Source organism: Spermophilus citellus, assembly GCF_964194105.1.
Source record: "Spermophilus citellus genome assembly, chromosome: 9".
Taxonomy (NCBI): Eukaryota; Metazoa; Chordata; class Mammalia; order Rodentia; family Sciuridae; genus Spermophilus; species Spermophilus citellus.
The window spans coordinates 18,498,049-18,518,055 of NC_138191.1; the positions used below are offsets into that span (position 1 = coordinate 18,498,049).

At 48.5% G+C, this 20,007-nt stretch overlaps 1 protein-coding gene across 4 annotated transcripts in view; it reads left to right on the forward strand.

Moving 5' to 3' along the window:
• IGSF3 (immunoglobulin superfamily member 3) overlaps positions 1 to 20,007 on the forward strand; it is an 89,893-nt gene that overhangs the window by 55,253 nt on the left and 14,633 nt on the right. For 3 of the 4 annotated variants that reach the window (XM_081305558.1, XM_081305559.1, XM_081305560.1), the window contains exons 5-7: positions 2,437 to 2,826; positions 6,702 to 7,103; positions 10,216 to 10,620. In XM_081305558.1, the coding sequence (XP_081161684.1) occupies positions 2,437 to 2,826; positions 6,702 to 7,103; positions 10,216 to 10,620 (1,197 nt within the window). Of the gene's footprint in view, positions 1 to 2,436; positions 2,827 to 4,261; positions 4,322 to 6,701; positions 7,104 to 10,215; positions 10,621 to 20,007 lie in introns of all 4 variants that reach the window. The other variant, XM_081305561.1, reaches the window with a different exon arrangement.

Genomic DNA, 20,007 nt, shown 5'->3' on the forward strand with positions numbered 1-20,007 from the left:
CAGACAGGTTGGGTCTGAAGTCAAGAGACCTAGTAGAAAAGAGTTGTTACAGCTAGAGCAGTGGCAGTGGCCTGGAAGGGATGCCGTGACCAGAGGCAGAAGGATGGAGGACTTGATGGAGGGAGGAAGCCAGCCAGAGGGAGCCCTGGGGCTGGGCCTGGGGCTCCTGTGGTTCTGGGCACCATGGGGAGGTAGGAGGAGGAAGCAAGGGTAATGAGACCTGCAGAGTCCTGCTTGAAAGTCAGTTGGGGTGACGCTGGCTGTTCTTGAGTCAAGGAGTCCATCCCTCAAACTCTCAGAGAGATGCTCAAAATGTAGAAGGAGGCCTGTGAGCGAGGAGGACCCAGGGAAAGCCCATGTGGCCACAGGAGGGAGAGGCTCAGGAGACCTGTAGAGGGGGTCCCTGGGGGTCAAGGCTCGTTCCAGTGAGAGAGAAGACCAGAGTGTTCTGGCAAGCAGGAGGAGAAGCCGAGGGGGAGACACCAAGGAACCCAAGGGACTCCGGGGGGCTCCAGAGGCTGAAGCACACTTGAGAAGAGCCTTTGCTTAGGGTGGGGTGGGATAGGGTGAACCACGGGTGCCCTTGGCTAGGTCAGTTACTTGTGGGAGAAGGGCCAGAAGCCAAATTTCAGTGACCCGGACTCAAAAAAGCCTAAATTAATTACTGTCCATTTACTTGACTGGACATAACTGAAATCCAATTGCTCTTCCGAAAGGGGGCGGTGTTATATATCTTCAACCTGGGAACGGGAAGACTTCCCTGAGCCAGGCGGGCATTCCCCTGGGATGCAAAGTCTTTGGCTGGCAAAAGAAAAAAGCCACTGTTGCAGCCAGCCTGACCCAGGGCAAATAGAAATTCCTGAGGTCCAGGGCACCCCCATCATGTCCACACTGGCGTTTATGTGGAAGGAGTGCTTTTTTTTAGCATTGATGTTGGGTTATGAATCACTGTGCTTGGGTTGACCAGAGGGCTAATAACAGAGCAGATAGCATGGACGCAGTCCCACGTGGGTGTGCTCATGCGGGCAGACGGTGACAGAGTAGCCACGTCTTTTAATACTGGTTTCTTGGGAAGGTGACGCATTGGCAGGCACCGACATATTGGAGGTGAGCCCTGGAGTTGTGGAGTACAGTTTGCTCTGTCAGGAGGTTTAAGTAAAGGCAGGAAGGAGTTAAGTCACTGGAGAGAAGGGATGTGCGGGGCAAGACACTGTCCCACATGGCAGGGGAGTGGGGATGGGGAACGGGCGGGTGCAGAGCTGAGCTGAAGGAACACTGAAGTATTTGGGTAATGGGATTCTCTTCTGCTGAAAGAGTGGGTGGGATCAGTGACGAGTGAGGCAAGGGTCCTAAAGGTAGATGGTGGTTAAGACTGAATGCTGTAGAGGGAGGGCAGTTCATGTCGAGACTATAGAGTCTACAGGGAATTCAAACAGCGTTGCGATGGGATTTCTCTTTGATGTTCTCTTTTGGAGGAAGGAGGGGAATTTGGGAAGTGGTCACAGCCAGGGCTCTGTGACTCCATGTGACTCCATGTCCAAGGACAGAAGTCTCCTCCATCCCTCAACTCCTACGTCTTTCCCCTTACTTCTGTGTGGGTGCCTCTGAGATTGGATAACAGCCTCGTGAGTTAACAACTCACTGTGCACCATCATATAGAATGTGGTCCCCATGATGAGCCCTTCTTGCATCTCTCCCTCAGGCCTGGTTGGACACCCAGCTCTTTGGAGAGTGCTTGGGTTCCTTGGCTACTTGGAAGGTGGTCTGGCTGTCAGTGGAAATGGGCACGGCCCACATTTAATCTGGCAGGTGATAGGCCAGCGAGAAGATGTTAGTTTTCATTTTTCCTATGCCGTGCTGATGGGGTTTGTCTTATCCACGTCTTAATTACAGTATTCACATGGGGGTTGAGAGAGAATTTCAGTAGATTCATTTTTGAGTATTTATTGGGATTGGGGTCAACACCTAGGCCGCTATGACTTTTTTTCTCACCGACTTGTGAGGTAAATCCTACAATATCTGCTGAAAATACTTTCAGTGGCATTGCTTCTGTGGATATTCAAGGCAAGACCTTTGCAGTCTGCCATTTAAGTGATATTAGGAGCTCCTATTGGGTTCTGGGGAGTCTAATCTAGGGCAGAGCCTCATTGGTCTTAACTGAGATAACAAACTCCTTGGAGTGTCTGGGTCTGGGGGGACTTTGTGATATTCATGAGTTTCTTTGGGCCTCAGGTAACCTGGGTCTGAATTGAATTTTCTCTCAAGACAAGTGCCGGGGCCCTTGTGCACCATCATATAGAATGTGATATCATATAGATAACCCTGTGGTTAGCATTAAGAAGGGCCAAGGGAGTAGGGTTTTTCCAATGTAGTTTATCTGCAACCCTCATTCTCCTAGAACAGTTCAGTCTTTTTTATTGTTATTTGTTTTCTCAGACAAAGAGTTCACCGTTCGGCTGGAAACGGACAAGCGGCTGCACACGGTGGGTGAGCCCGTGGAGTTCCGGTGCATCCTGGAGGCCCAGAACATTCCCGACCGTTACTTTGCTGTCTCCTGGGCCTTCAACAGCTCCCTCATCGCCAGCATGGGGCCTAACGCCGTGCCCATCCTCAACAGTGAATTTGCCCACCGGGAAGCCAGGGGACAGCTTAAAGTGGCCAAAGAGAGTGACAGTGTCTTTGTGCTGAAGATCTACCACCTCCGCCAGGAAGATAGCGGGAAATACAACTGTCGTGTGACTGAGCGGGAGAAGACAGTCACTGGGGAATTCATTGACAAGGAGAGCAAGCGTCCCAAGAACATTCCCATCATAGTCCTCCCCCTCAGTAAGTAGAGAGAGCTCTATGTGCTTGTTCCTGTTGGCCCCTGGTTCCGTGCCCAGAGCCACTTAGCAGGAGAGAGAATACAGCTGGGGTGGGGGAGTGCGGGGAGGGTGGACTGCAGCATTAGAGCAGAGCAGGAGAGAGCCCCTCTGAGACCCTCTGCAGCCTCCTGCCCACCTGCCACGCCCAGCAGGCCCCCAGGTCCACAGGCATCAGGCGTGTGTCTCAGCTGGAGATGGGCACCAGCAGACCCGAGCTGGAGCAGCTCAGTGTAAACACCAGCCGTGCCAGCTCTGCTTGGAGAAAGACCAGGAATCCTGGAGAGCTGATAGCTCCTGAGTGGGAACGGCGTCCCAGAAGAAGTGGGTTGAGGCCTGTCTTGAAATCTCACCCAAAGAGAGTTGGTCTTTTAGGGGAGGATTTTAAATGATGAAGTGCATTCTTAAGAAGGATTCGCTGTCTGGGTTTTTCTAAGTATAAAGGTGGGCATTTCCCACTTGTTTCTTCCCTGGGTCGGAAATTGCTCTGATCAAAGTCAGCGGGTGGCAGAGGTGTCATTGCCAGCAAAAGAAAAGGAGCAGTCAGCAGACGGGGTCTCCCACGTCCTCCTGGAGCAGGGCTCGGAAAGCTCAGCCTCCATGAGGCTGCTGCAACAGGCCCTGCCTCCGTGTAAGCTGGCATTGTCCAGGTGGGGTGCAGCCCTTGCTGGGGACCCCGGAGACCACCCAGTGTCTGGGCGTGTTGTGTTCCAGTGTCCATAGCGTCAGGTTGTTCTTATTAATCTCCTGTCTCTCGTAGTAGTTCTGTTTGGTAGAAAGATAATAAAAACTTAACAATGCTCTGATTGAAAACAAGAGGATGAAGTTTTAAAAACTAACCTTTAACCTTTCCTTAGCTGCTCAAACTGTTCTTTCAGTCTTCTAATGATTTCCTTTACATTTTTATGTACACCTTTACATATTTAAGATATTTCTCTTCAAGTGGAAAGTCAAAAATAGACTTGGGATTTGCGATTTTTTTTTTTCTTCTCCTCAACAGGGTTATTTTCTTTCATGCTTGTTGTGTTTTTAAAAACCACACAGGTACACACACACACACACACACACACACACACACACCTAATTACCTTGAAATTCTTCTGTTTCTTTTCTCCTCTAATGCCTAGCATGGTGCTTTGCATAGAGTAGGTGCTTGCTGAATATTTGTATGGTTGAAACTGTGGAATTGAATGCCCACTCTTCTTTACCGTTTTCCTGTCTGTCTGTGCTTGCCTTAACCACGGACTCTCTAAAATCTACGACTAATTCCTCCCTTATTAAGGATCCAGTGAAGGGCAGCCACACTGTTTACTTCCTGTATCTTTTGTACTGAAAGATTTCCCCCCACCCTTTCCAAGAACCTGTTTGATGATCTGTGGCCTGCTATATTGCTTTTCCAGCAGATAACTGGGTAGTTAAAGTCCCCCAGCACCACCAGATCCTGCCCCAAGGCCACTTGGGTAAGTCTACCAAAGAACAACAACAATCACATCGGTAATGGTGATGATACCTTGGATTTGAATGGCGCTTTTTCTCCCAAGAGTCCAACGTGATTCTGCTTAAATTATCTCCCTCTTTGCTCCCACCTCTTAAATCCCTGTGGAGGCCGATATTATATCCATCCTGTGATACAAAGAAGTCAGAGCAGCACACAGAGAAGGGACTGAGCCCATTGTCCACTCAGGGGTTAAGCTTGCATTGCGTTAGAGACGTTTGCTTCTAACTCCAGATCCACCGCTCTGCGCTTGGCCTGTGCTACACCGTCAGCCTCCTGTTTTGAAGTTTCATTTTTGAATCTGCACTCGGATCCTCATTAGTTCTGTCCTAGTTTTCACTTAATCCAGAGAGTTTTAACTTGTCAGTTGCCTTTTTACAGGCCTTGGAGTCCTTGTAAACAGTCAGAATGGGCAACAGGTCTGTGCTCACCTTTGCCTCGCCTGCCAGAGTGGTTTTCCTCCCAAACCGTGTGGTTTTCCAGCCTTGCTCCACACAATAGCCAGAACTTGAACCAAAGTCCACTGGGGTGACAGTAGGGCTAAGAGTGACATCCTGCAAACCATTCTTCTGCATGAGACAAACAAAAGGATGTTCTCCCTCGATGCTGAAGATGACCTTTCATCCCTTACTTTGAATCAACGACAGTGGGGATGAGAGCTTTGAACCTAAAAAGGAATATTGTTATCATTAATGATGATGAAGCACCTCTTCTCCCTCTCAGCATCTTGACCCCAAGAAGTAGGCACGATTAGCATCTTCACCGTGTACATGAGAAATCAGAGTTTGAGTGGGTTATGAAATGACACCGGGCTTACAGAGTCAGGAAGTCGTGAGCTTAGCCAGATCCATGCTTTTAACCACCAGTGCTGTGGCTCTGCAGGAGCCTCCTCATCTCCAGGAATTGTCTCTGCAAGACCCTCGAGGGAAGTTGCCCTCCTGGGAAATTGCTATACTCCCCACCTGTCCAGCACCCCTCACCACACCCCCCTCCCATGTAAAACAAGCAAATTCAGAATAGGTAGCCAGCACACACACTGTAACAGGAGCGCAACGCTGAGCCTCAGTGCTCATCTTTGTCTTTTTCTGCCTATGGGAGACATAAAGAGGAGAAAAGATTGATTCAAATGCATTGTTACGTGTACGTGTGTGTTTCCCTCGGTAATTGGGTGCGCTTCTTAATCGGGGATTTGATTGAATTGATTGGTTTAAAATCACTGTACATGTTTTGTGTGAGTGGTCTCCAGAAAACTGGAGCCAAATTAGTTATGGCGCTGCACTTTGTGTTCCTTAATACTTACAGGCCTTTTGAACTCACTGTAGATAATCGTATAAGATAGCGTATGCACCATTCACATAGATGAAAATGTACATGCTATTTACGAAAACAAGGAGTTTTTGCAAAGGAGTAAAATTAATCACGATCATGGTGGGCACTTTTGAAAAGCTGCTCTGTTAGGTGATCCATAGGCATTGTCTCATTTACTTTTTACTATTTAAAAATTCTACAATTACAGGTAGCATTCTACCTGTCTTACCAAAGAAGTGATGGAGGCATGTAGAGTTTAAGTTATTCAGCTGAGTGAGATCAGCTGGCTAAGTGAGTAGCTAGACTGAGGTGGGAAGGAAATGGGATTGTCTTCCCAACTTTGATTGGCCGAGTCTTTCGAGGTAGGGAGCAGAGGAACCCAGGGCTGAATGAGGACAGGGAAGAGAACAGTAGATGACAAGCCCCTGGCTTTGGTTTATTCCTCTGTGTTGATAAAAGTATGAAAGCTCACCCCCGTGCACTCTGTTAAACTAGACCATCTGTGCTCCGTTATTATCCACCCTCAAGCACATGCCATCTTCCAGATACTTCCTGACATTTTTTTTCCACTTCCTAATATTATCCTGAAGGACTCAAATGGCACATTATGGATGTTTAACTTTGATTTGACTGCTGTAATACAGGTTGGTGGGGAGACCGAAGTGCAGCATGATTTGGGACTTCCTCATCTTGCTAAAAATTCAAGTTAAAAGTCCTAAACTCCAGCTGAAGAGGTTACCCCCATACATTGTTTTATGCCTTAAATGTCATGTCATTGTACTGTAATTGGGTCTCAGGTCCTAGAAACCCATTATCCCAGTTCTCTGTATGCAGCAAAGAGCATCCTGAGTCATCAGATCTAGAGTTACAGGAGCAGTACCCAGAAAGAGCCAGGTTATATAGCAGCGAGTGTCACAGTATTTTTATTCTCCATCAACAAGCATGATTGCCTTTGCACCTCTCCTCCGGTGGCATCTGTGGGGAGGGCACCATGGAGACCATAAAGCCCCCAGTGTGGCACTCTCTCCTCTCCACAGAGAGCAGCATCTCCGTGGAGGTGGCCAGCAACGCCAGCATCGTCCTTGAGGGCGAGGACCTGCACTTCTCCTGCAGTGTCCGCACAGCCGGCAAGCTGCAGGGCCGCTTCTCTGTCATCTGGCAGCTCGTGGACAGGCAGAACCGCCGCAGCAACATCATGTGGCTGGACCGCGATGGCACCGTGCAGCCAGGCTCGTCCTACTGGGAGCGCAGCAGCTTTGGGGGCATCCAGATGGAGCAGGTGCAACCCAACTCCTTCAGCCTGGGCATCTTCAACAGCAGGAAGGAGGACGAGGGCCAGTATGAATGCCACGTGACCGAATGGGTGCGGGCGGTGGACGGCGAGTGGCAGATCGTGGGGGAGCGCCGAGCCAGCACCCTGGTCTCCATCACTGCTCTCGGTAAGCGAGTCCCGGGTGGTTATGGAGGCTGCTCTGCTGTTCAGCACTTCACCTAGACTTTTATCGGTCTGGAGTTCTTGTAGGGAGGCAATGGCACTTCAAAAGTCCTTGATTGAAGGGAGTCTTCGGGGTGGTAGTGGCAAGGTTGAGAGGACCAGCAATGGGTGGGGGAGCTCCTGGGGCCCACAGGTACTGGGAGCAGTTACCCATCCTGGGACTGGCTGGTGGGGAGGGGTGTTATCAGTATTCCAGCCAGGTTAGTGTCACCACCCAAGAGGAACATGGCCACTGCCTAAACTGGCCTTGCAGAGGAGAGGAGCCCTCAAAGTGGTAGAGCTGGGTAGAAAACCCCACGTCGCCATTTATTTGGCGTTTACTCTGTGTATGGCTGAGTCTAGGCATTTGAGCTTAATTGTCCCCCTGAATCCTCACCTAGCCAAAGGGGGACATGTTCATTTTACAAGGAAATGGAGATGAAGACAAGCTCGTTTGCCCAAGGTGGTGGCTTTTCAATGACCAACCCACAGTCTGAACTCAGGAAACAAACATTTCTGTCTTAATATTTTTCAAGGTCTGTGTTTTTTTGTTTTGGTTTTTTTATCTATTCCTCTATAAGGCCCCTACTTAAGAAAGCCATTTCCTCATTGCACGAAAAGATATCTTGAGATTTGCTAAAACCAAAGAATATTAGATTTGCTTCTCATGGGGTGGTTAAAGAGGCTTCTGTCAACTTTTATCTGTCAGAGCCAATCAGCATATTAAATTTTAAAAGACCAGCCTGCTCCTTTGCCGGGAAGATAACGTGGCATGGCACATCTTCTGTTTACCAGGAAGCTGGCCTCAGTTAATCCTCAGCAAAACTTTACGTGTCATTTCTGGGGACCATGTCACTGCGTTCCCACAGGGAGGGCTGGTGGCACTGTCGGAACACCCAGTAAAGAGCAGCCCCAATGGATTAGGCCGATACCGAGTCCTCCACTTTCTCATCCCTCTGAGATTAGGATTACATTTGTTTTTATAAGCTTAATTCCAAAGGTGGACCTGCTGTCTGTAATAATCAAACAGCTCGGATTTCTGCCTCCCAGAACTCCTCTAGTGACCGAGTTTCCTAGTCATTGCTGCCCTATGCTCAGCACTAGTGTGGACCTTTGGAGACAGAACTTTGGGTAAAGCTCCAGGCATTAGTACTGATGTTTCTCCCCACCCACGGTCCTGTGAGGTTTAGATGTCTGAGGGGTGGTTGGAGTTAGGACTGTTTCTCTAGAGGTAATTTCACGGCATCAGGTCATACCCAGAGTGATTTCAAACTCACCACGTGTCTGGCCAGTCCCACAGCCAGGTCATACTGAGCAGCCTGTCCTGGGCTCTGGTGCCTCAAGATGCCTCTGGCTAAAGCCACATCAGTGCAGACCAAAGAGGTGGATTAGAAAAGTGCAGGAGGGGTCCCCTAGACTAAGGTTGTCTCTTTAGTCTAAAATAAACAATTACCCACACACAGATTTTCACATTGGTACAACTAGGGTGTGGATCTGCTCAGCCGGGAGGTGGCAGCCGCAAGGTTGTGGATGAGGTTGTAAGCGGGGTATCTTCCCCTCGCCTGTGGGCCTCAAGACTGCTCAGGTAGGGCAGCTTGGATGCTGTGGCACTGTGACCATGGTGTGCCAAGCAGATCTTGTCCCCCAAGGTCCTGTTCTACATCACTCTTGTGATAACATGCAACACACAGGTTATAACCATTTAGTGTTTAAGGATGGGCCTCTGAGTCTGAAATCTTTCTTTTAAGAATATATAGTAGGAAATCCAAATTGAAGATCCAGAGTTCTCCGCAAACTTTGCCTCGTTATTCACTGACGATCACCCATAGAAAGCCCAAAGGTTCATTCTGTATGTCCACTTTCACCTATGGATTTTAAAGTACTTGACTTGCTATCTGTTTTGTTTCCTGAGCAAAATACATATTTAACAAAATATGTACCCTGTGTCAGAAACTATCCAAGTATTTTACAGATACTTATTTGTTTAACCTTCACAAATCCATTTTATGTATGAGGAAACAGAGGCAGAGAGAAGCTAAGTAACTTGTTTAATGTCACACAGCAGGGAGTGTCACACAGTCAGAAGGCTGGCTCCAGAGTCTGTGCGTGTAACTACTGTGTTACGCTTCCCATGGGTAAAGCAACCTCAAAAGGCCCCTGGAATCAGTACAGTCAGGTCTGCAGCCTGATGGTGCTATTTACTAGCATTTTAACTTTGGGCAGTTTAATTTCACTGTGCCCTGCAAACAGGGACAGTAAGCCTACCTGTCCTGCAAGGTTGATTCAGTGAAATGTGTGAGCAAAGCACTGGGCACTATGCCTGGCATGTAGATGGTGCTCGATACATACCGGCGGCTCTTAGATCCATGATTACAATGGTACCCTAACATGAACTAGCTTGATCGAGGTGTGACCATTAGGGATTAGTCATGCTCCCTCATTCTGTAGGGAGTGTCCAGACTCACCAGCTTACTGAGATTGCAAACCCTGAATTCAGGACCATTGTCACCACCTGCTGAAGATCATTCCCTCCTGCTGGGCATCCCTTACTGCCTCCCTGCTCCTGGACTTTGTGGGGGAAGTGGAGCAGGAGCTGGGGGCCTCTGTTTGCCTCCCTTCCAGGGCACCCATGCACTAGGGGGCTAGGGAAAGATGTCTAGGTGGGAAGAAAATTGGCTTTGGAGCTTTTTTTCTCCTATTTTTGCACACAATTCTGGGATTTCAAGGAATGGCCCTGGCTACATGGAATCAGCCCCCCCCCCCCCCGCCGCCCCCCCTGAGCGAATGATAGCATCCAACTCTAGAGGGAGGTCTAATGCAAATCCATGTGACAGTCTCCTGAAAGGGTCTGGGCTCTAGAGTTTCTCTAGGAATTGCCTGGACCTCTTTCTGTGAGGTCTTGTAAATTGTCAGTTTGTGCCTCCGTATGACATAGAGTTTTATAAACCCTCACGTGAAAAGAATGTTCCAAAGAGAGCTGGTGAGCCTTGTCTTTGCCAGGCACGCCACTGCTGAGGTCACACTGCCCCAGGAAAGCCAGGTGCCTCCTCTGGCTGATTCTCTGTTCTCTTCTCCAGAAACGGGCTTTGCGGTCACAGCCATCTCCCGGACGCCAGGGGTGACCTACAGCGACTCCTTTGACTTGCAGTGCATCATCAAACCCCACTACCCGGCCCGGGTCCCCGTGTCAGTGACGTGGCGGTTCCAGCCCGTGGGCACTGTTGAGTTCCATGACCTGGTGACCTTCACACGGGATGGAGGGGTCCAGTGGGGGGACAGGTCCTCCAGCTTCCGAACCCGGACCGCCATCGAGAAGGCCGAGTCCAGCAACAACGTCCGCCTGAGCATCAGCCGGGCCAGTGACACAGAGGCGGGCAAGTACCAGTGCGTGGCTGAACTGTGGAGGAGGAACTACAACAACACGTGGACGCGGCTGGCGGAGAGGACCTCCAACCTGCTGGAGATCCGCGTGCTGCAGCCAGGTGGGTGCTGCCGCCCCGGGGCGTCCCTGTTATAGGACCTGTGGGATGTGCACTTGCACCATGTGGGACTTTTGTTCTTGGAAAACAAATTGTTACTTTTTAATTTGTTCTTTTTAGATATTCATGGCAGTGGGGTGTATTTTGACATACAGACTTAGGACTATCCCTTCCCGTTCTCATGGTTATGCATGATGTGGAGTTACGCTGGTCGTCTGTTCACACATGAACAGAGGAGAGCGAACAACGTGAGATTTGAGGACCTGAGCTTGCATGACACAGGAGACCCGTGAGGAGGGACAATATGTGTGGGTTGAGCCCTGCCATAGCTTCAGTTTCCCAACTCAGAGAAATTTCAGGTCAATAAGAAGTTGCAAGAATTGTGCAATGAACCCTTATCTTCTCTTTCCTTGATGGCCAGTTCTTGATGTCCCACCACACTTGTGTTGTCCCTCTTAGTATATTTTGGTTGTTTCTGAACCATTTGAGGGTAAGTAGTAGATATCAGGACACATCCCCCTGAATACTCAGGCATGTAACTCTAAGAACAAGACGTCGTCCTACCCAACCACAACACCACTGCCACACTGTGGTTATTGAGCTTTAGAGAGTGGTTCCTTACTTACCTTTCTCCAGTTGTCCCAATATATATTGCCCTTTGGGATACGTGTGTGTGTGTATGTGTGTGTGTGTGTGTGTGTGTGTGTGTGTGTTGTGTATGTTTTCTTGCAAACAAAGGATTCAGAGAGCGTGCATCACATTTAGTTGACCTGTCTCTTTAGACTCTTAATCTAGACCAATTCCCCTTCTTCTGTGTGTGTGTGTGTATGTGTGTGTGTGTGTGTGTGTGTGTGTGTGTTGTGTGTTTTCTTGCAAACAAAGGATTCAGAGAGCGTGCATCACATTTAGTTGACCTGTCTCTTTAGACTCTTAATCTAGACCAATTCCCCTTCTTCTGTGTGTGTGTGTGTGTATGTGTGATGATATTGACCTTTGTGGAGTCTGCAGGCCAGTTGTTTTCTGGAAATCTCCATCTCTTTACTCAACCTTATCTCCTATAGTCTTTGCAACAATGTGTAAATGAGATATCATTGTCCCCCTTAGTAGACAAAGAACTCAGAGGGAAGGGGAAAGGAAAGGGGATGGGCTCTTTTTGAGCATCTGCTTCATGCTAGATGTAGTCATCAGTTAATTTCTGAGAATTTCACAACCTTGGGAAGGATGCATTAGCCTAAGGTCTCCTAGCTGGTCAGTGGTGGAGGTGGGATTGAACTCCTGTGGTCTTTTGTCTGTAATGTTTCCTTAACCCAGGTCCTCTCAGTGAGTTCCTTATTCCATGGAGTGTGAGACCTCTCAAAGTACAGATAAGTAGAGTTTGGGGGTTTCTGCCATCTCCCACCTCAGGGCCTTCCATGAACATGGGGTGGTAGCTCAGTATGTCCTGCTCTGTGGGCTTTCCCGTCTCTCCTGGTGGCCTGCCATGTTAGAGGCTGGTGGAGGGGGAGCCCAGGCTGCAGGCTCCTGCATGCCTCCCATTGTCCAGCCCATATGCAGGGTAGAACAGGCACCCACACACTGAAAGGTGAGAGTGGACCTTTGCAAAGACTTTTTTTGTGACTTTCTGCCCCGACCATTTTGCAAAGATGATTTAAATGCCTTAGAAAAAAAGGATTTTTATTTTTTTCTGCCCACTAAGAGCTGTGATTAGTGCCCTACCTGATCTGCTGGCTGACTTTGTATAGCCACAGGGTTGTTTTCAGCCATGTGAGGTTAAATAATGGTGATGTCTGCGTTTTTCCTTCCCCGTCTTCTGTCGCCATAACAGAGGCCTGTTCTGTACCGGTCTTGTAACAAGTGAGTTGTATAGATGATGAGATGTTCCTGGGTCAATTAGAGCCTGAGGCTGGGCTGAGAAGGGCCGGGGAGAGGATGTTCTTAAGTGGCGTTGCAGGTTAATGGCAGGTTAAGCGGGACACATTTGATGTGCGCCCTTGTTGAGGAAGCTCTGAGGCCCCCACTTGCCCGCCCTATTGAAGAGAACATTGGGATCATAATTGTGCCTTTTGTTGTCTCCCCTGTCACTCAAGGTCTGTGTTCTGAGCAGCAGTGGCTGTCACATGGTCCTGTAGCTGTGGAAGGTAGAGCTGAGGCTCGCAAGACCTTGCCTGTCATTGCCTCTCTGAATAAGCCCCTGATATTTGCTCCTTTCTGTTGTGACTTGGACTCTTAAGTCTGAGTGCCTCAGGGATAAATATAGCGTTGGGTCATTGACGGCTCTCATTATTTGGATTCTGATTAATTCACAGTAGCGCTAAAAATAGAAAGGGGCAGAAATGAATGAAGTTCCACCTGGGCGCCAGGCTCTGTGCTAAATACTTACACTTTCTTTTTAAACTCATCCCACAGGCTGATCATGTGGATGTCTGGGTCCCCATTTTGCTAGAGAGGAAACCCAGGGGTTCGGAGCCCTGATGGAGCCACCACCTCCTTAAATGGCAGAACCGAGAGGCTTGAACTGAGATTGGAGCCCGGGTCCCTCTGACTTGTGCACATTTGCATTTTCCATCATAACCGTTCCATCGCCTCCTAATAGAAAAGTAGCTGGAGAGGCAGAGGCCCAGCCTCTGCTCCCAGGACGTGCCCTGAGTCTTGTATATGTCAGGGTGGCTTCTGTTTGTGTTTTCATTGTACGGTGAGGACCAGCAGTGGTTGGCCCAGGGGACTTTTGAGCATCCCTGGGCTCATAATGCTGCACGCCCTCTGCTTTTCTAAAGGTGTGCCGTATAGATCACTTTCCTGACCCTCTGGAGGCCCCTCTTGACTCCCAGCATGGCTGAGGCACCAGGGAGAGTGCATGCCCTTAAGTGTTGCTGTCTCTCCTTATTAAATATTTATACAGTTAGCACTTAATATTTTCCAAAGAGCTTCATGTCTATTTCTCCTCTTTTTCCTAAATATGCTGGTTGGTACTGGTGTTTTTATGTTTTGGGGACATAAAAGTGGAAAAGTACGTGAAGGCTGACTGTGTGCTGGAGACAGTACTGAACGCTTGGTGTGTATTATCTCACTGAGTCTTCACAGCAAGCGTGAAGATCCTGTTTGAATAATGAAGTAGCAGAGACTCAGAGAGATTCTAATTTTCCTAAGTCAGATAAGCAGTGAGTGGGGAGGCTAGGGTTTGAATGTAGGTGTGTCTTATTAAGAACACTCAGGGTGGGAAGAGTTGGACATCTCCTGAAGCCTTATAATCACACGTTATGTCTTCTGCATTCAGCTGATGGCACTCTTTATAGAAGAGACTTCCCCTCTTCTATACGGGTCGCTAGTGCAGAAGAATCTTGTCACTGGTGAGGCTAGCAGTCACAACAGCAATGGCACCAACAGCAAATGATGACTTTCACCATTTCTTGTGTGGCCATCACCATCCTGAGTGCTTTGCATGCAGTATCTTACTTAATTCTTTCTTACTTTGTGCACTGCTGCCGGGGATACTGCCTTACCCGTTTTACAGAAGAGGATGGTGCAATAGGGGTTAAATAAATAACCCAGTGATTCATAATAATGGGCAGAGCCAGGATTCAAATCTGGATAGGCAGTCTGGAATCCAAGTGCTTCATTTTATTATTTTATGTACTTTCTAGACAAAGTACCATATATTTATTTAATTATTTTAGGAATCCTTTGGCACCACATACTCTGTGTGTGAGTGTGAGTGTGTGTGTGTGTGTGTGTGTGTGTGTGTGCCTGAGAGCACACATGCTGGGGAGGGAACCCAGGGCTGTGTGAGTGCTAGGCATGCCCCCCACCACTGAGCTACACCCTAGCACCATGTACTTCTATTTACTATCTCGTCTCTCTGGTTTACCATCTTGATTCCCCCACCCCTTAAATTTGTTTTGTAGAAGTTGGGGTCACACAGCACTCAGAGAGCTTCCTCAGGAAACAGGTTGCTAATGGCAGAGAAGTTTCATCTGTGCCCCTTCAAGCTCCCTTGTTTCTTCTAACTTCTGCCACAAGGTGGCTCTAAAGCTTGGCAATATCGGAGCCCCCGAAAAGTGCCAGCCTCCCTTCCCTCCACCGTCCCTGCATACCTTGCTCCCCAAAACATGAATTCTTGGCCCTGCTCTGACATTTTCTATAGAAATGTCTCCTGTCCTTTGCCCCCCACCTTTAAAAGAATACTCTGTCGAATACTTTTATTCTGAGAGAATCAGTAGAAACCCAGGGGCTGGTGAGTGACTCAGGTTGGTCCATTTGTCATTGGCTTTGCTGCTATGATGTCATTGCCCCCGGCAAGCCTCTGTGTGGCCTGTGCCCCGCTGGTCCCTGCCAGGGCCACCTGCTGATCCTGACCACATCGCCGGTATTTGATTCTTCAGAACCTGGGGTGGGCCGACTTGCTGTGGCTCTTTTACCGCCTGCCCCTTGGCATTGCCGATCCCTGGACACATCCTCAGAGAAGTCTTCAGGGAGTGAAGGCCTCCCTCTCTCTTTTTGTTGCTGATTAAGCTCAGGCTTGCTTGCCTTGATCTGCATAGTGTGACCCCCATGGGGCATTTAGGCAAGACTTTTAGCCAGGTTAGCATACTCTATTCTTAATTCTTAATCAGTTCTTTTCTCTTTTAATTGTGAAGCATCACCTTGCTTCCTTCTGATTTTCTTTCTTTCCAAAAACACCCTCCAATTACACATTGCTAAATACAGAAGCAATAAGGGAAATGTCAGCCCTCATTTTTCCAAATGTTTACGACCGTACCTTGGCCTGGCTATTAAACATTGCACATTAAAATCGACAAAGCAATAAACAGACTTCCAGGAGGACAGCCTCCGGTGGTAGAAAGCCGACTTGTCGGTGGGTATATTCTGCTGGGATTTTACTGATGGGTAGTCAGGATGAATATTTAATACCCTCTGGATGTTGCCAAATCCTTTTCCTTCTGTTTCTTATTGCTGACCTGGCAGATTAGGTTAGCTGAGGGCTTTTTCTTTGACTTCCAGGAGTCCAGGCCACTTGAACACTGGCTCTCATTATCACAGTGCAGTAGGGGCTGGCTGCCCCGTCCCTCCCCAGAGTGGCCCCTGCTTTCTTTCAGGGAAGCCTGGGGTTCTCCTTCCGTTCCCTGTGGCTTGTGCCTGTTGTCTGCATAGAGAGAGACTGAGCATGAGGACAGGAGCCCTGGCCCTCTCCCCGTGCCTCACAGTTTGTTATCATATGGACACCAGGTCCACTTGCTATTGGTGTCAACCAGATCACTGGTCCCCTCTGCAGACAGGTAAGGCAAGGAAGGGTGTGTCTGGATTTCTCCTAATGAACTCTCTCTCCATCCTTGCTACTTTCCCTTTATTCAGCTCTGCCTCCTACCTCGCCAAGCATCTGTGCAGCTTCCCTGCTGGGAGCCAAGGCTGCAAAGACCCATGAGCTGCTGCCCTTCAGGCTTCCTGGAGCAGCAGGCTGGGAACGCAGGAGTGCAGTAAGGCCCATGGGTGTGGTGGCAGAGCCAGCGCAGGGAACACTGGAGCATAGAGGTCGCATGTGTAATAGTTAAAAGCAAATGCGAACCAGGTGGCCTGGGCTGGAGTTGCAGTTCGGCCACATAACTGGCTGTGTGACCTTGGGCAAATGTCTTTGTAAGAGGATAATAGCATGTATTTCATAGGACTGGAAAATACGTTCTATTTGTGACATGCTTAGAATACTGCTGAGCACAAAGTGAGAGGGGACTATATGAAAGTATGTTAAATAAATAAGAATACACTGAATTGAGGGATTAGGACTCTAGATCTTATGCAGATCATATACTCCTTTTCAACAACAATTTGTGATATTCTCTTTACTGCCCTGGAATGAAACTCATAGACAATATAAAATTCCTAATCACATAACCTTTAGAAATTGTTATATTACCCTAATAGTGGGATAAAGGAAAAAAAAATTTTTTTAAGAAGTAAAACAATGTGCTTCACTATGTAACTGCTCAGGGACAGTGACACTAGGAGACACACTAACCCTCACTGCTACAGCTGGCAGAGGCGCTGTGAATGTCGCCCTTAAATGCAGAGTGACAGTCACTACCACAGATCTGCGCCCCAGGCAGCACTGCCCACTGGGACCGACTTTCTGAATCCCGAACCAATTCTGAAGGAAACAGGAAAAAAACTCTCATTTATTGAAACTGTGAAAAACAAAACAAAAAAAATTGTGCTTATGATAAAATCAAAGTTAGGTTCTAGGCTTAGGGACACACTTTTCACCCCTGTGTCATTTGAAAGTCATATAGGACGCAAGGCAGAGCTTTATCGTGTAGTTTTCCCCAAACATCTATGATTGGCTTCTGACCATCAAATATTTCCAAATCAATTTGACAACCAAAGACAGGCCTCCAGATTTTCATGATGTCTGGGGGCTTTGCCCACCCTGTTGAGAACTGCCTGGCTGTGGGTGGTGAGTTGAGGCAGGCTCCTTGCTGGGGAGTGACTGTTCCCGCTTGCCACTTAGGAAGACCTCCCTGGCTGTAGCTAAGACTGGGGGACCACAGGTTGCTGGGCCCCATCCTGAGTTTCTTTCTGACCCAGTGGGTTCTAACAAGTTCCAGATAATCCGTGCTAATCTGTGTTGATCTATGCCACAGATGCAGGGATCTTGGCCCAGGAGCCACAGGTAGTCAGGATCGAGTACCAGCTCTGGGTCCCTCACAGCCTGACTGCAGCTCACCCTTCTGACTGACTCACCATGCCTGAGCACTTGCCCTTCCCTGATAACAGTGCACAGAGGGGTTAATCTTCTTCTCAGGTGCCCTTTCACTTTCCTTCTCCACTTGTTGAACACCTGCTCATCCGTTTCTCAGAACCAAAGTAGCTGAGGTCACAAGTTTTTGAAAGGCTGTCTCCCTCCCATCACAGTCAACATTCATAATCCTTCTTTAAAAGATTAATCCCATTTCCATTCAATCATTCGTTTGTTAATTTGTTTAGCAATGACTGAGTTATGTAGTCCTGCCCTTTAGTCTGAGAGAAGAGAAGACCTTTAAAAAATTACCTGCAGAGCAAGGTATCGTGGAACTGAAGTGGAGTGGGGTTTATGGGAATCCTTCATGGGTGGAACGAGTGAATTGTATGTGGGGAGAGCACTCACAAAACAGAAGTGGGTGGGGAAGCTGGCCGGAAGGCAGCTGCTGTTTCTTGCTGCCCATTTCTCCTCTCTCCTGTCTGTCCCCTTGATACCACCCATCCTGGCTCATCACACATGTCTCCATGCTCTGATCCCAAGCCTGGGAAGGAAATGTCCAGCTTCAGAAAGCAAGGGCCATTCCTGCAAATGATGGGAGCTGTTCAACTCCTGGAATGAGCTGGAGTGTTCTCTCGTGGATAGGGCATCGCTGCAAGCTACCCTGGCCCTTCTTCCTGCCTCTTGTTGGGTTCTTTTTTTTCCTCCTACTTAATCACTATTGAGGATTAATCAAGTTTCAGTCCTGGGCATCTTTCACCTCTGCATTTATTGCTTCGCTAAAGCCAGACACTGACACAGTCAAGTCCGGGGTTTCTCAGGCTTTCACACCTGTCTGAATCACTGGGGCATCTTGTTAAAAATGCAGATTCTGACTTAGCGGGCTTAAGAGTCTGCCTTTGTGACAAGCTCCTACTTGATTTCATGCTGCTGCTCTGTGGCAGCACTTTCAGAGGCATAGGTGCCACTGAGGTTGGACAGTTTCCATCTAGTGTGGAGCTTTGGACTTGGCACCAGGCAGAGAAACCAAAGGGAATGAGGATACCTAAAAATTCACTGTTTTTATACACCAGGACTTATGCTCAACTCTTTCTGTGGACTTATTGCTTTGAATCTGTACAGTGCTCCTAATGAGCCAGACTGCTGTTATTGCTCTTGTTTTGCAGAAGGAAACACCTCCAGGCCTTCAGGGGGCTGGGCTCTCCTAACCCTGGAGGGAGGTGAGGCTCAGATGCTCACTGCCCAGGGCAGTGCTGTGACAGGGCACGTGAGTGTTTGCTAATTAGCTGTGGAGCCTCCAGTCTCCCCTGGGCCTTAGGAAAGGTCCTCCCTGCCCTTGAGAAGTGGGAGGAAATTCCAAAGTGTAGGATAAGAGCTGCCCCCTTGCCCACCTGTCAGGCACGCGCCCAATTTCAAAAGTGCCTCTTTTTCAAGCCTCTCAACACTTCACAATATTTTGACATGGGAAGGGGAAAAAAAATGGAAATGCTTTGAAACACTTCTCTTCCTTGGATTCTCGATCTCAGGCCATGTGACCAAATTGAAGTTTAGTCATAGGATTCCAGTTTAACATATGCAGTTACTATGGCAATGAAGGTTTCCTTAGTAACAGTTGCAAAAAATAATCTGGCCCCAATTAATAATACATTTTAAAGCTCTTTCTACTCTACCCTGAAGAACCCACCTTTTTTTTTTTTTTTTTTGCCAAGAACCAGATAATTCAGGTGGTGTCATTTGCACGGATAGAGATATCATTGGCGTGCGGTGAATTGGGTTAGAAAGGAAAGAAAAGGGAGCCGGTTGCATCAAGCACTATGGGAATCCCCTCTGAAAAGTCGACTGGTGAGCCAGTGCGAGTCCAGTGTCCAAGGCTGGGGAGCTTGGTGGTAAACCCTTCCCTGAATTCCTAGCATGCCCTTAGGGGACTTAGGAAGAAGGGAGAAGGCCAAAGACTGGACTTGTTAGCAAAAATGATGAAACCAGAAGGTGGGGCCACGGGTTGAGGGATTTCTCGCAAGTTGCTATGTTCTGGGTATGAATCCCACCTCTTTGCATAAAGAGAAAGTCTGACATAGCACCAGGAGGCATGTCCTCAGAGATGCTGTTGTAGTAATGGTGCTGGGGTTGGGGTACTGCCGCACCTTGGCTTGTTAAAACTTTCCACCCATTCAGGACCTTGCCTGTGTGGTACCAGGGGACCAAGTGGCCATCTGAGGCCTTTGATTCCTTTACACAAGGCACTCAATCCTTGCCACTGTCTTTGCATACTTAGAGCTGACTGGAGCTGGCAGAGGGCCCCAGGGTCCCGCCTGCTCAGTCTCGTGTCTGTGTCTGGTTGTGCTTGCTGCTCCTGCAGCGGGACTCTGGCCTTAGGAAACAAGAGCCTGCCCAGCAAAGTACTGGAGACCGGCCAGGCAGATCTGCCCTGTTCCTTCCCTCCCGGCTAAGCAGCCCAGTTGGAGGAAGCCCTCTCTACTTTCCCTGTGTGGGGTCTGTACCTTGCCCCGGGTTTTTCTCTCAGCTGGCAAGTGGCCAAAACTCAAAGCGTAAAGAAGTGTAAAGAGAGGAGTGGGGTAGAATGCGGCTCTTACTCCCGGTTCCCTAAGACAAACTTAGGATTGTTTCTTTTCAGTAGGGAGGAGGAAGGTGGGTAGGAGGAATCAGAG